Source organism: Oncorhynchus mykiss, chromosome 22 (genome assembly GCF_057628025.1).
Source record: "Oncorhynchus mykiss isolate SJ-2025 chromosome 22, ASM5762802v1, whole genome shotgun sequence".
NCBI lineage: Eukaryota > Metazoa > Chordata > Actinopteri > Salmoniformes > Salmonidae > Oncorhynchus > Oncorhynchus mykiss.
The window spans coordinates 22,693,365-22,707,332 of record NC_143043.1 but is presented as its reverse complement, the minus strand read 5'-3'; the positions used below and the strand labels follow the sequence as shown (position 1 = coordinate 22,707,332).

The 13,968-nt window shown below is 46.7% G+C and overlaps 1 protein-coding gene across 11 annotated transcripts in view; it reads left to right on the top strand.

Annotated features, from left to right (window-relative positions):
- hdac4 (histone deacetylase 4) overlaps positions 1–13,968 on the top strand; it is a 259,159-nt gene that overhangs the window by 185,331 nt on the left and 59,860 nt on the right. For 5 of the 11 annotated variants that reach the window (XM_036958951.2, XM_036958952.2, XM_090215733.1 and 2 more), the window contains 6 exons: positions 908–1,026; positions 7,226–7,357; positions 7,541–7,638; positions 8,170–8,286; positions 9,069–9,264; positions 9,556–9,752. In XM_036958951.2, the coding sequence (XP_036814846.1) occupies positions 908–1,026; positions 7,226–7,357; positions 7,541–7,638; positions 8,170–8,286; positions 9,069–9,264; positions 9,556–9,752 (859 nt within the window). Of the gene's footprint in view, positions 1–907; positions 1,027–7,225; positions 7,358–7,540; positions 7,639–8,169; positions 8,783–9,068; positions 9,265–9,555; positions 9,753–13,968 lie in introns of those variants that run through there. The other 6 variants (XM_090215730.1, XM_090215734.1, XM_036958950.2 and 3 more) reach the window with 3 other exon arrangements.

Sequence of the window (13,968 nt, the reverse complement as noted above, 5' to 3'; positions counted from 1 at the left end):
AGGCTACTTAAGTATGATTCTCAATCAGAGACAACTAACGACACCTGCCTCTGATTGAGAGCCATACTAGGCTGAACTCAAAACCCCAACATAGAAAAACACACAGACTGCCCACCCCAACTCACGCCCTGACCATACTAAATAAAGACAAAACAAAGGAAATAAAGGTCAGAACGTGACACACACACTTTTTTAATGGTAGCTTAGGATAGATGGATACTCAGTAACAGACAGACAGGCAGACAGATACCTGATGCCTGTTTCCCCCTCACACTACTGAAGCCACAGCAACTGGCACGGACCATTGTTACCCAGTCAGAGAGACTGGCACAGACAGATGGGCAACATCAGCAGATCTTACACACACTAGCAGGTCCATGCAGCAGTCATAGCTTTTATGGCTCCGTCAGATCTGTTTCAGCTTATTGCCCTGTCAGAGCAGGTTTGTTTGCAAACACAGGGTGCCGCACCACTTCAGGCTCGGCACGTGCATTGTGGGTAATCTGAGATGGCATGCAAAGTGCCGGGCCATAAATAAAAAAGGTCTGCCTGAGAGCAGGTTACGTCTGGTGGGAAGGGAACTGGGAATCCTGTGTTTGTGGTAACGCTCATCTGTGTGTGTGACTTTTCAATAATGGCCCCATTGTGCCTTGATGCTTCTTGAAGAGCAGATTTTACGATGACAAGAAATAATTGAACAGCTGAATTTCGATTTTTCAACATCTTATTGCATGTTGATGATTATCCGTCATACTGTGTACAATTGCTAAATGTATTTATCTACAATGGGGAATTATCTTACTTCCAATTACCAGACGTCCTCTGCCTCAGAAGTCAGGTCGACCTTTGCTCCTTTTGAAGGAGCCAAATGAAATACTGTAAATGTGTATTTGTCTCCCCTCTGTAGGAAGACCCAGCACAGCTCCCTGGATCAGAGCTCCCCTCCCCAGACAGGGATGTCCCCTTACAGCCACGCCATCCTGGGGATGTACGACCCCAAAGACGACTTTCCTCTCCGCAAGACAGGTAGGACTCCTTCACCTGACCCCTGAGCGCTTCTCACTTCGGCTTGAACTATCGCTGTTTTTTTGTGTTGCTTTCACTTGGCTGTGTTTGAATATAACAAAAAAAATTAAAAGCTCTTCCCTGTCTAACTTCCTCTTTCCACACTGTAACTCATCTAAAAGTGTGTTCGCTAAAGTCATAGTGGCTAGTTAAAAGCGATATGGTGACAGATCAGCAAGAGGAAATGGGTCCAAAATATTGAGACATAAAAAAATGTACAGTAGACGTAGCCAACTGTGTTACCTTGTGCCAGTTGCCATGGGTGACACAACTGTTGACACCAGTGACGCACTGCAGGCCAATTTCCCCCTAGTTCCCTGCGGCCTTTGCTTCTGGATCATTAGCAGCGTCGTGTGTAGAGCATTGTAGTGTTGGGACAGATAATATATGACAGTGGGGTAGATTATCAATCCAGGTTACTACTACGTTTCACCTATGATCTTTGACATTCAAGAGCTCATTCGTGACCTTATAAGGAGAGTAATTTCAGCATTTCTGCTGTGTTCCTTTTCTTATTTCCATTCTATATTTATAAAGGTTCCCGTTGTTAAGGGGATATATTTTCATTGAAGAAAGACATGGTTCAAGAGTCTAGTAGGGTTTTATATATCATCACCGACATCAGAACACTGTTGACATGAGAATCACAAGAAAACGAAAAGGCTGTCTAAGGAACACACAGAGTCTGGTACCACAGCAGCACTGGTTGGAGATTTCCTGTTTCAAAGCCTTTGAGAAACTCTTGGTTGTGTAAAACTCGGCGCAGAGTCCCCTGCCTGTAATGTGGGGTCTAGGCGGTGATTATTCACTCGGCGTCTGCGCTCGTTTGGCCGCGTCTGTCCCGGCTCGCCCAGCTGGAGATCAACCTCTGTGTGCTCTGGGACGCCGACAGCCCTGCCGCCCGTGGGGATGTGGACAGGAATGCATTATCCTGCGGGGGTAATCATTAGTGCAACTAAAACCAGTTTTTCTATTGGACAAACTCAGGTTGGTCGCACCCCTTTTTGTTCCGTTTGCTTCCGTTTTAAGAAAGGTTTTGCAACAGAATCGGCGTAAATAAGCACCCCTGGCGACGAGCGGGAACGTCGTGACAGAAACGGGAGCGGGCCAAGGACTGGAAATGTTTTAAGATTAGCTACTGTGTGCCTTGTGCTGTTCACTCAGGGAGAACTGCTGTACATCCACATTTGAGGTGCTTTATTTGAATCCACAGATAATTTGAGCACGTAGCAGCTCAGGTACCAGGCATATAATATATGTTAGGTATGCATACTCCACATATGTCGTCACCCCCCCCCCCCTTTTCCTAATGAAAGTCCATCTCCTCATATCACCGAGTGTAGTCGGGTTGTACTTTACACCCCCTGCCCGTACAGCCCCATCCCGCACACTGTCCAACACTGTCTCTTTTCTAGCCTTCCATTGAAACCTCATTGCCCTCTGCATGTTATTTAAAAAATAAAAAACAGTTTTTTATATCTGCTTTCAGCTGTTATTAAACCACTCACGTGTGAAGACGGCGGCGTGTGTCATTACCGCCATTTGCGACGCTGCTTCTCTCCGCTCTGCCGGCGGAGGCTGCAAACGTTTTGTGCCGTCTTATCGCGTTTCCCGAGGAGGCTTCGTCTGTCTTTAATGTCAGAGGGAAAATGTCACCGTGCTCATCCGTGTCTCCTTCTCTCCCTCATATCAACCTCGTATCTCTAATATGGAGATTTTACAGTTGGAACGTGGGGAATCTAAAACCCCCCCAACTGTATTTTAAACGTCGTTGCTGGAAGTGTAGGAGATAATTGATAAGCGATGCCCATGCTAAATAACAAGCTTCTAAGATATACATTGTTTTACTGTAGATACTGTAGATATATTCGACAACAATGAGATATTGGTCATAAAATATGTGTGAACTTATATTCGGATCAAATATCACACAGATAGCAGCCATTTCAGCATATTGAGATGCTAGTTAATCAGATTTTAGGTAATGCATCAATCTCTTAGTATTTTCAACTGACCCTCAGTGAACAGATTCAAGTTATCAAACCGAAAATCTGGTCTCCTGCTCTTTTGCTCAGCGCTGATTTGAAGATATCACGGACAGGAATAGAAGCTAACGAGGAATAGACAAAGCACCAAAGAAGTCTCCTTTCTTTTATGTAGATCCACTCAGAATTCAGGAAAATAGCGTAGAATGAGCATCTCCATGTTCATGATCATGATAATGATGCTCATTCAGGCATCAAACCGTACGATAATCACAGCCCATTCACAATGTGAAGAGGAGCCTCTTCAGTTTCCTGGAGTAGCTCTGTTTGACTCACTTGATCGTGCCTGTCTTTCTCAATCGTGTCTGTGGTACTACAGCGACTGGACCGTCTCTGTCCCTGGAGCAAAGTTATTTTTCACCATGTTTGTGGAGAAACTGAAGTGAAAAATGTCTCGTTTCCTTGATGTTTCAATGTGAACTTTCAATGTGCACTGAAGAAATGAGAAACCATGACTAAAGCCTAGCTGTGGAGTTTGATTTCACAGACAGTGATATTGTTTATTGTGATTTTTGCTGCCTCTGAGGTAACGTTAAAACTTCATTCACATAGATAGACATTCCGGAGAGAGAGAGAGAGAGAGAGAGAGAGAGAGAGCGAGAGAGAGAGACTGCTAGAGTCAGCAGTGGGCCCCTGCAGTGAGTCGTTTGGCGTGGCAGCATTAACACCCTTCAAAGTCACCGCGTCCCGGGGTGAACCCCCACAGGCTCCTCCAGCCTGCAGGGCAGACAGGCCATAAGCCCCTGGTTCTGCCTGCATCAACACTTTACCCCCACCATCTCTCCTCTGAGCGTGAGAGAACCGAGAAAACCCTGGCACGGCCGGCAAACCTCCATCCATCCACCCACCCATCCATCCCCGTCTCAGCCCTTTCTCCACTCCTGGCTGCCAGCCACGTCCTTTGGCCTAGGCCCGCTTGGACTGCTTGAGCCACTGTCCACCAAACCGCAAATAAAGCTCAGCGCCGAAAGGCCCAAAGGCAAATTTGACGTCTCTCATATTTTATGTCTCATCTTTCCTTGGAACTTTAGTGAGTGTATTATTTATTCTGCAGTGTTGCAGTGTTTTACAGGGGGACACATGCGTTTTATGTGGTGGCTGTTCTAGACCGATTTTTACTGTGCGCCAGGAGAGATGTGAACGCGCTAATGCAGCGTTTGCATCTAATCTGTTATTCAAACGAGTGCGTCGACGCGTCTGTAGCGCGACCCGCCTTCATCTGTCTCACTTATAAAGCTACTAGTCCTTCACGCAACCTGGTTATACGACTGTCGTCATCATCAAGCATGAGACTCAAGCATTATCTCCCCTTTTCTATCCAAGGTTCTAATGTACGTTCTCTAATACCCGGACACCAATATAATAATAATACACTGTATACCATTTAGTAGACCCTTTCATCCAAAGCGACTTACAGTACAGTCATTCTTTACGTATGAGTGGTCCCGGGAATTGAACCCACTATCCTGGCATTGCAACCCCCCCCCCCCCCCCCCCCCCCTCTGGCACATTCTCGCAAAATCCTATGCTGCAGAACCACCGGCAAAACCACGGAATAAACACATCACCCATCTATGGCTAGTTTACGCCAAGACAGCTGTTGTGGATACAAGTAGTCTGCACCACCTTACTGTCAACTACTTCAGACTATTGTTCGCTCGGTCAGCCATATTGGAAGGGTCAGGCTATTTTGTGCTAGATTGCATTATGACTCTTCAGAGGAATTGTCTCTTTGAATGTGTTCCCATACGCTCCAGCTGCTAATGCACAACATTCATGACCGGGTCTCCCCTGATCCTGTTAACGAAGCCTTTTGGACACGTGCCCTCCACTTACGAGAAGCGGCACTCTTTTATTCCCAATCAAGTTTTAATAAGTTCCAACTGCAAGTTCAGCCCCTCAAATTGAAAGTGCACTTTCATATAAATGATGCATTCCACTCACTCAAAGCCCCCGCTCGTCCCAAATGGGCCAGAGGTGTTCTCTGTCTGTTCCAAGTGCATTAAAACAGGGAACCTGGTCAACTCTTATACCTGTTTTTCACATTCAAGGATACATGGAGCTGAAAGGGAAGGGATGGGACGACCAACAACCAAACATTCCCTGACCAAATATCCAGAGTCCCATGTTGATGCAGATGGCCCAGAGACTTACGCTAATGGAGCGTAGCTTGCCTTCTGTAAGCCAGACCCATTTCACACGAGGTTACGAGCCAAGCCAAAGGGTTAACTGGTGGTGAGCGTTTGGTCCGGACTAACTGAAGGGGGAGGGAGAGAAAGGTTATCCGCCTCTATGCACAGAAAGCGAGAATGAACAAAAACGACTGTTTTGCAAACCCGAAAATAAGGGCACAAACAATACACACTCGTTTAATAGAGAGCGTTTGACAACAAGAGCTATTCATTCGCTTGGCATTTAGACAGGCTTGATTAAGAATGGGGTCTGCAAGAGCTGCCAAGACTGGAGAACTCTTTCCCCCCCTAGTGCTGCTCGTCCTTGTCACATTTTTGGAGCTCATCTCGTCAAGTCGTTTCTCATCTGCGCCATCAGTCTTTCCAGAAGGAGCCCCTTTAAGGAGTAGCTTGTTAGCACTAAATGCCTTGAACTGGCTAACCTTTATGAGGTACCAGGTGAGCGCCACGTGCGGTGCTTCACTTGCAGTGATCATTTCATTCTCGGCTCCACAGCACAGTGTGGTGTTTGGCGCCATCGATCAAATACTAATCGTGTCTAAATTGTGAACACTCTCCAGCATAGGCTCTCTTCTCCAATCATTTCGGAGAAGTGTGACCTCACCTCAGGTCTCTACTGAGCGCCGCTTTAGCAGAAGTCGCGCCGCGGGAGGCAGTGTGTTGGGGTCTGGAGTTTTATTTTCTTGTTTTACAGACAGTTTCAGACAGCAGGATAGGAGAGCGAGAGCGGAGTGACTTGCTTGTTTTGCAGCAGAGAGAGAGAGAGAACTCTCGTCATTAGAAGCCCAAAAGCCCTATGGGGCTTTGACAGCCAGGGAAGCCAGAGCAGCGAGAATCTCCTCAGAAAGATAACAGCTCCTGAATGTTATCGAATCAAATTGTATTTGTCACATGCGGCGAATACGACAGGTGTAGACCTTACCGTGAAAGGCTTACTTACAAGCCCTTAACCAACAATGCAGTTCAAGAAATAGAGTTAAGAAAATATTAACTAAATAAACTGAATAAAAGTTACAAATTAAAAGTAACACAATGAAATAACAATAACGAGGTTATATACAGGGGGTACCGAGTCAATGTGCGGTCGTACAGGTTAGTCGAGGTAATATGTACATGTAGGTAGGGGTAAAGTGACTATGCATAGGTAATAAACAGTGAGTAGCAGCAGTGTAAAAACAAAGGGGGGCGGGAGGGGTACGGGTCAATGTAAATAGCCTGGATGGCCATTTGATGAATACCCACTTCCATACTTCTGCATATTTTTTTATATATTATTTTTTTCATTTAACCTTTATTTAACTATATCATGTGCAAGACGGAACAGAATACGTGGAACAATTTCACTTCGGGTCCCTGTTACAGTGTTGTATTCATTCATGTTTTGCAGAAGAATTTGGTTTGATTCAAATGAATCCTGCTGGTCATGCATGTGGATTTGCAAAATGTAACACTAGCTGTGTGTCTCTCCACTCTCTCCTTTTTGAATGTTTTGGAAGCCAGGCCCCCTTTCATCCTCGATCTCTTCATCTGTGTCATGATCAACCTATATAATGCTGTTGGTCCTCTTGTGGCTCTCAACCCAATTCATTTTCCTCTCAAGTATGCCCTCAATGGCGATGCCAGTAAAAAGAGACTTTACTAAGAACTGCATATTCTTCCTTTTAGATTTCTGTAATCCTTGTTGTGTATGTTATGCTCTCAAGCTCTCCCTCTCGCTCTTCCTCTCTCTCTTCCTCTCTCTCTCTCTCTCTCACTTCCTCTCTCTCTCTTCCTATCTCTCTCTCTCTCTCTCTCTCTCTCTCTCTCACACTTCCTCTCTCTCTCTTCCTCTCTCTCTCTCTCTCTCTCTCGTTCTTCCTCTCTCTCTTCCTCTCTCTCTTCCTCTCTCACTTCCTCTCTCTCTCCCTCTCTCTCTCTCTCTAGCCTCTGAGCCCAACTTGAAGCTCCGGTCCAGGCTTAAACAGAAGGTGACAGAGCGCAGAAGTAGCCCACTGCTACGTAGGAAGGATGGTCCAATAATCACTACTGCCAAGAAGCGCTCTCTGGACATGGCTGGTAAGCATCCTGTGCACAACTCAGCCCAAACGGAACACGATCAAACTCGACACAGCCCTTGCATCTGTAACTTTAGTGCTTTTCTGTGGGTTGAAATCGATAGGTTTCCAACCTGGTACCTTGATCAGTATGCGTGTTGTGTGGGAGCCACATGTCTTGTGGTTTGTGTCTTTTTTGTTGCAGAATCGGCCTGCAACAGCGCACCTGGCTCGGGCCCCAGTTCGCCCAACAACAGCTCCAGTAACATCACCAATGAGAACGGCATCGCTAGTACAGTCGAGGTAAGCAGCCACTGTAACTTGAACCTGCGTCAAGCTGTTCGGTTGCCGTGACCATGGGCTTCTGATGCACTCTTCTCTCTTCAATCTGCTTTGACGTTGACTCCCAGTCACATTGCTGAGGACTGTTTGCCTCATATGGCCCAGACCCAAACAAAGTGTTACTTGTTAGTTGTTGGCTCATACTATAAGGCCTGTGTGTGCGCGCGTGCGTGCGCATGTGCTTCCATGCTTGTTTGATCCAGTGTGACTGTTTGTGTGTGTGTGTACGTACGGGTGCTTGTGTTTGTTTGCGTGTGTCTGTGCACGTGGCGGTGGAAATGTGTGGCTGCGCGTAGAGTATGTGTATCCCTATATCCTTGTCTGTGTTTGAGGCGCTGAGTGTGTGTCTCTGTAACCAACATGTGCTCCAGACTGCCCGTGTAGACAGGGGGCTGCAAGGGCTGTTCATTTTTCCAGAGGGGTCTATTTATCTGGCCAGTGTTTGCGTTTCAGTGTGTGTGTTTCTCTGACTGTGTGCTCCTCTGTTTCCAGGCCTCCCTGGCCCACAGGCTGGCCGGCCGAGAGGGCCCCTTGAGCCAGCTGTCTCTGTACACATCGCCCTCACTGCCTAACATCACCCTGGGCCTGCCAGCCACCGGCCCGTCCAGCGTGAGTTCATACTCCCGCTTTCTCTAGCTCTTTGTGTTCTTTCTTTCTGTCTTTGTCTTGTTGGTTCATTCCTTTGTTTGTTTTCTGTCTGTTGTTCATTGTTTATTCTTTCGTTAGTTAGGCTGGTATTTTCTTTTTTTCCCGTACTTTTTCCTCCCTCTACTGCATCTCTACCCTGACATCTCACGTTCTCCCCTTTTTTCTCTCGCCCACATTCTTCCTTTCCCTACTACACTCCCTCTCTCTCTCCACCGGCTTCCCCTCTCATCCCAATGTACTCTTTTCTCTCCCTCGCTCTCGCTCTCTTCTCGCTCGCTCTGTTCTTCCTTTCTCCTCTCCTCCACTTTGAGGGCTTGCTTGCGCACACAGCCCTTTCACAGTGGAGGACTCCACATAGCGGGGGCCCTGTCTAGACCTAGTCCATCTGCCGTATGTGGCTTTTCAGCCCCACTTCCATTTCAGAAAGGCCCCATTGAGAGACAATGACCAGCAGTAGGTCAGTGACGCACGTTCTACCCCCTCAGACGGTCCATTCAACCCTTTTCTTTTTTTGTAAGGAATGCCCCCCCCCCTTCCTCTCCTTTTACCCTCTCTCTCTCTCTCTCTCTCTCTACATGTTTCCAACTCTTCCAAGTGAAGTCAGGCAGAGTTATTAGTTCACTGATATGCAGTATTTTGTCCCATAATATATTAGAGGGAAATACACTACAGTTAGATGATTCCTTGGTCTGCATTTAGGGGCAACGTCCACCCGGCACCTGCATATTTTTTCCTCCTTTCAGATGACGTCAGGCCAGCAGGATGGTGACAGGCTATCGATGCATGAGAGGCTGCAGCAGGGCTTCCCCATAACCACTCCCTTCATCCCGGGGGCCCACCTGCCCTCCTACCTGACTGATGGGGGCTCGGCACACAACCCCCTCCTCCAGCACATGGTGCTCCTGGAGCAGTCCCAGAACCCACTAGGTCTGTCCTGCTGTAAGCATATCCACTCCGTCTCAGGCACTATCCAAAACACATCATCCCCCCAAAAAATGGATTTGAAAGACCATCTTCTGTGGTGGTTTCACTGGCGGCTGGGGAAAGGAAGAGTCATAGGAAGCTCATAGTACTTTCTGCAGTGTAATGAATGTGTTTTGATGCCGTTCATCCCGTTCTATTCCAGCCATAACAACCAGCCCGTCCTTCCACACCAGCCTCCACTTGGTGGGTCCCCAGTGTTACTTGTGGGTCATCCTCTTAATGTTGTCGGTGTTTCCTGTGTTTCAGGCCTGGGCGGGCTGCCCTTGCAGTCGCCCTCCATCCACAAGCTGCGTGGGCAGCACCGTCCCCTAGGGAGGACCCAGTCGGCCCCTCTGCCCCAGAACGCCCAGGCCCTGCAGCAGCTGGTGGTCCAGCAGCAGCACCAGCAGTTCCTGGAGAAACACAAGCAGCAGTTCCAGCAGCAGCAACTGCACATCAACAAGGTGTGTGTGGTGTGTGTCTGGGAGGAGGTGGTGGGTGTGGGGGCGGGTGTGTGTGGGAGGGGGTCGGGGGCGTGCGTGATTGTGTACATGTGTAAGTGTGTGTCTGCTATGTCATTAAGCAACAGCCCCACCAGCAGCAGCAGCAGTAACACAACAGCTGTACGTCGGCTAAGTGTTTGCCAGAGTCTGCCTGCCCTGCGTGCATGTTCCTGTGCGCGCTTCTTCCGTCGCCATAGCAACTACCTCGTATGGAGGAAGCCGCTTCCTTATATGGTCACACAGGAAGGAGCTCGGTGTGTGTGTGTGTTTGCGTGTGTGTGGTGATTAGGGAGGATAGAGAATCATAAGGCCGGAGCAGGGTGGGGGCGTAGAGAGATAATTATTGCTCTTTTCTTTCTCCCTACTGAATTTCTCCTGTGTCGTGACATTCCCTGAGGATTATACGCTATTATCCTCTGAATCTCTGTTGTTTTCCCCTACTTATGTCCCTCACTGACACATGGCCACATTGACATCACTGTGTGTTTAATGGCCTATAACAATGGATATTACCACATTACAAATTAATCTCAGAACTAGCGAGTAATCCAATTGGATTGTCAGTGGTCAGCGATTAAGAATATGAAGAATATGGCCTGTATATGTTTTCATTTTAAAGGGGTAGTTCAACAAAATAACAAATTTACCTCAGAACTAGCACGTGATCCATGTGGATTCTCAGTGGTCAGCAATGAAGAATATGGAGAATATGGCTTTGTTTACTTCCCCATCTTCGAGCATTAGCATTGTTGTTTGAAAAGCAATGGGAGTGGTAGGATCCAGGTTAGCATGCGGCTAAAACAATTCAGTCATATTTTGGGTTGCTGACTCTCAAGATCCATTGATTGTTTGCTGGTGATCCATAAGAGGTCACTTGTCACTTTACTACTTCAATCAGCTGCCTCCATGATGTCAATAATTCCATATTGCTACTGTTTTATTGTCATCTACCGTCAAAAAGTTTTCTTAATTGAAAGTTTCGTAATTTTTGCTTCATGTTTTGGATGAAAGGTACAGCAAAGCTGAAAAGCTTTAAGAAAATGTATATTTGGACATTAAGTGTCGAGCAGTTGTTTAACTACCAGTGTTTAAGCATTAAAGGAACTACAGTAGGCTCTCACTTTCTCTCCAAAACTTTCAAATGTGTTTATTTAAGCATCCAACTTCAAAGCAACCTCATCCCTTGTGTAGCTGGGGTAAATCCCAAAAGAGAGTTTCCCCTTTAAAAAATAGAGAGAATTTCACGAAAAAGAGAGAGGGAGTCAGGGGGAATAAAAGAGAGAGGGAGTCAGGGGGAATAAAAGAGAGAGTGAGTCAGGGGGAATAAAAGAGGGGAGGGGTAGGGGGGAGCGAGTGTAAAAAGAGTGGCTTGTGTTTAGAGGGGGATGAGGCAAGAGACTGGTGCTCTGACGTCAATGAGCCGGTTCCCCTGGCGTCATGCCAACAGGGCCCAGTGCGTGCGTCTGCCAGACATGGTTGCTACGACCTGGGACACTGGAAAGGGGGGTGAAGGGCGGGGGGGGGGGGGTGTAGTATTTACCCTTGACATCCCCGTGGGGGCCGAGCTGGATGGACCCAGCTGGCCTGGCACAGCGACATCCGCCACAGTCTTGAAATTACACTCTCTCTCTCTTTACTTCTCTTTCCTTCTATCGCTCTCGTTTGTCTATTTCCTTCTCTCTCTCTCTCTCTCTCTCGCTCTCTCTCTCTCTCTCTCTCTCTGTCTGTTTCTCTCGCTCTCTGTCTCTTTCTCTATTTCTGAGTCTAATTTTCTTCAGTTTGTCTGGCTCTCATTCTTTTCCACTTTCTCTGGGCTGCCTTCTCTGACTCTATTTCTGATTTCTCTCTTGTCACTCTCTTCGCCTTCCTCTCTAAACCTTCCCCAAAGTCCATCTTTCATTCCCCCTCTCTCTCCCCTTTGATGTTCTCTCTTGATCCCTCTCTCCCGCACTTGTTTTTTGAACAGAAGTACCCTCTTTGTCCTCCTGTTTATAGAGGATAATCTCCCATTCTCTCTCTCTCTCTCTCTCTCTCTCTCTCTCTCTCTCTCTCCCTTCCTCTCCCTGCTCTTATGATGAGACCTCAGCCCTCTCTCCTTTTCCTTTTCGTCCTCTCCTTCACACTCTCTCTCTTTCACTCTCTCTCTCTGCTTTTATGATGAGGCTTCACCTCTATCTCTCACTCTGTCTCTTTCTCTCTCTCACTCTATCTATTCTGTTTTTCTTTTTCTCACGGCGAGTCTGTGTGAACCCGGAGACCGTGGGTGGACTAACCTTTATAATCTGAACTAACCAGCTTCTGGCAACAAGTCATAAGGGCCAGCCAGTCAGCTTGTCATCTGAGCTAATAGATGGCGGTTTGGACATGAGTAGTGACGTTTGTTTACCATGTGTTTAAATTTAGACATGTTCCTCGGTGGATTTATGGATTTCTCTGTGCTCCGCAGGAAATGTTTGCGAAACTCTCTTTGAACTCGTATCAACTCACCGATCTACACATAGACGATCATACCGGAAGCCAAAACACCTGTCTAACTGTTAACAGTACCATAACAGATGCACTTGATAGAATACGCTTGGATCATTGCAGAAGAAAATGAAGGATAGGGTTGAATCCTTATGGTTAGATATGGCTCTGCTGCAGCTTTCCTAGATCAGTGGTTCCCCAATTTTATTTGTGTTGACATGAGGCTTTTGAATGTCTTTGATTGCGTTTAAACTGATAGCCCAATTCTGATATTTTATTCGCTAATTGGTGGGAATCAGAATTGGGGGGAATCAGAATTGGGCTGCCTGTGAGTCACTTGATCGACAATAACATGTTTCTAGTGACAACCCAAGAGGGACTGGCTGTGGCGGTCCACTCTTAGGGTCCCGACTCACCTTTTTATGTATTTTATTTCACCTTTATTTAACCAGGTAGGCAAGTTGAGAACACCTTTATTTAACCAGGTAGGCAAGTTGAGAACACCTTTATTTAACCAGGTAGGCAAGTTGAGAACACCTTTATTTAACCAGGTAGGCAAGTTGAGAACAAGTTCTCATTTACAATTGCGACCTGGCCAAGATAAAGCATAGCAGTTCGACACATACAACGACACAGAGTTACACATGGAGTAAAACAAACATACAGTCAATAATACAGTATAAACAAGTCTATATACGATGTGAGCGAAAGAGGTGAGATAAGGGAGGTAAAGGCAAAAAAAAGGCCATGGTGGCAAAGTAAATACAATATAGCAAGTAAAACACTGGAATGGTAGATTTGCAGTGGAAGAATGTGCAAAGTAGAAATAAAAATAATGGGGTGCAAAGGAGCAAAATAAATAAATAAATACAGTAGGGAAAGAGGTAGTTGTTTGGGCTAAATTATAGGTGGGCTATGAACAGGTGCAGTAATCTGTGAGCTGCTCTGACAGTTGGTGCTTAAAGCCAGTGAGGGAGATAAGTGTTTCCAGTTTCAGAGATTTTTGTAGTTCGTTCCAGTCATTGGCAGCAGAGAACTGGAAGGAGAGGCGGCCAAAGAAAGAATTGGTTTTGGGGGTGACCAGAGAGATATACCTGCTGGAGCGCGTGCTACAGTTGGGTGATGCTATGGTGACCAGCGAGCTGAGATAAGGGGGGACTTTACCTAGCAGGGTCTTGTAGATGACATGGAGCCAGTGGGTTTGGCGACGAGTATGAAGCGAGGGCCAGCCAACGAGAGCGTACAGGTCGCAATGGTGGGTAGTATATGGGGCTTTGGGGACAAAATGGATTGCACTGTGATAGACTGCATCCAATTTATTGAGTAGGGTATTGGAGGCTATTTTGTAAATGACATCGCCGAAGTCGAGGATTGGTAGGATGGTCAGTTTTACAAGGGTATGTTTGGCAGCATGAGTGAAGGAGGCTTTGTTGCAAAATAGGAAGCCAATTCTAGATTTAACTTTGGATTGGAGTTGTTTGATGTGGGTCTGGAAGGAGAGTTTACAGTCTAACCAGACACCTAGGTATTTGTAGTTGTCCACGTATTCTAAGTCAGAGCCGTCCAGAGTAGTGATGTTGGACAGGCGGGTAGGTGCAGGTAGCGATCGGTTGAAGAGCATGCATTTAGTTTTACTTGTATTTAAGAGCAGCTGGAGGCCACGGAAGGAGAGTTGTATGGCATTGAAGCTCGTCTGGAGGGTTCCGTTTAA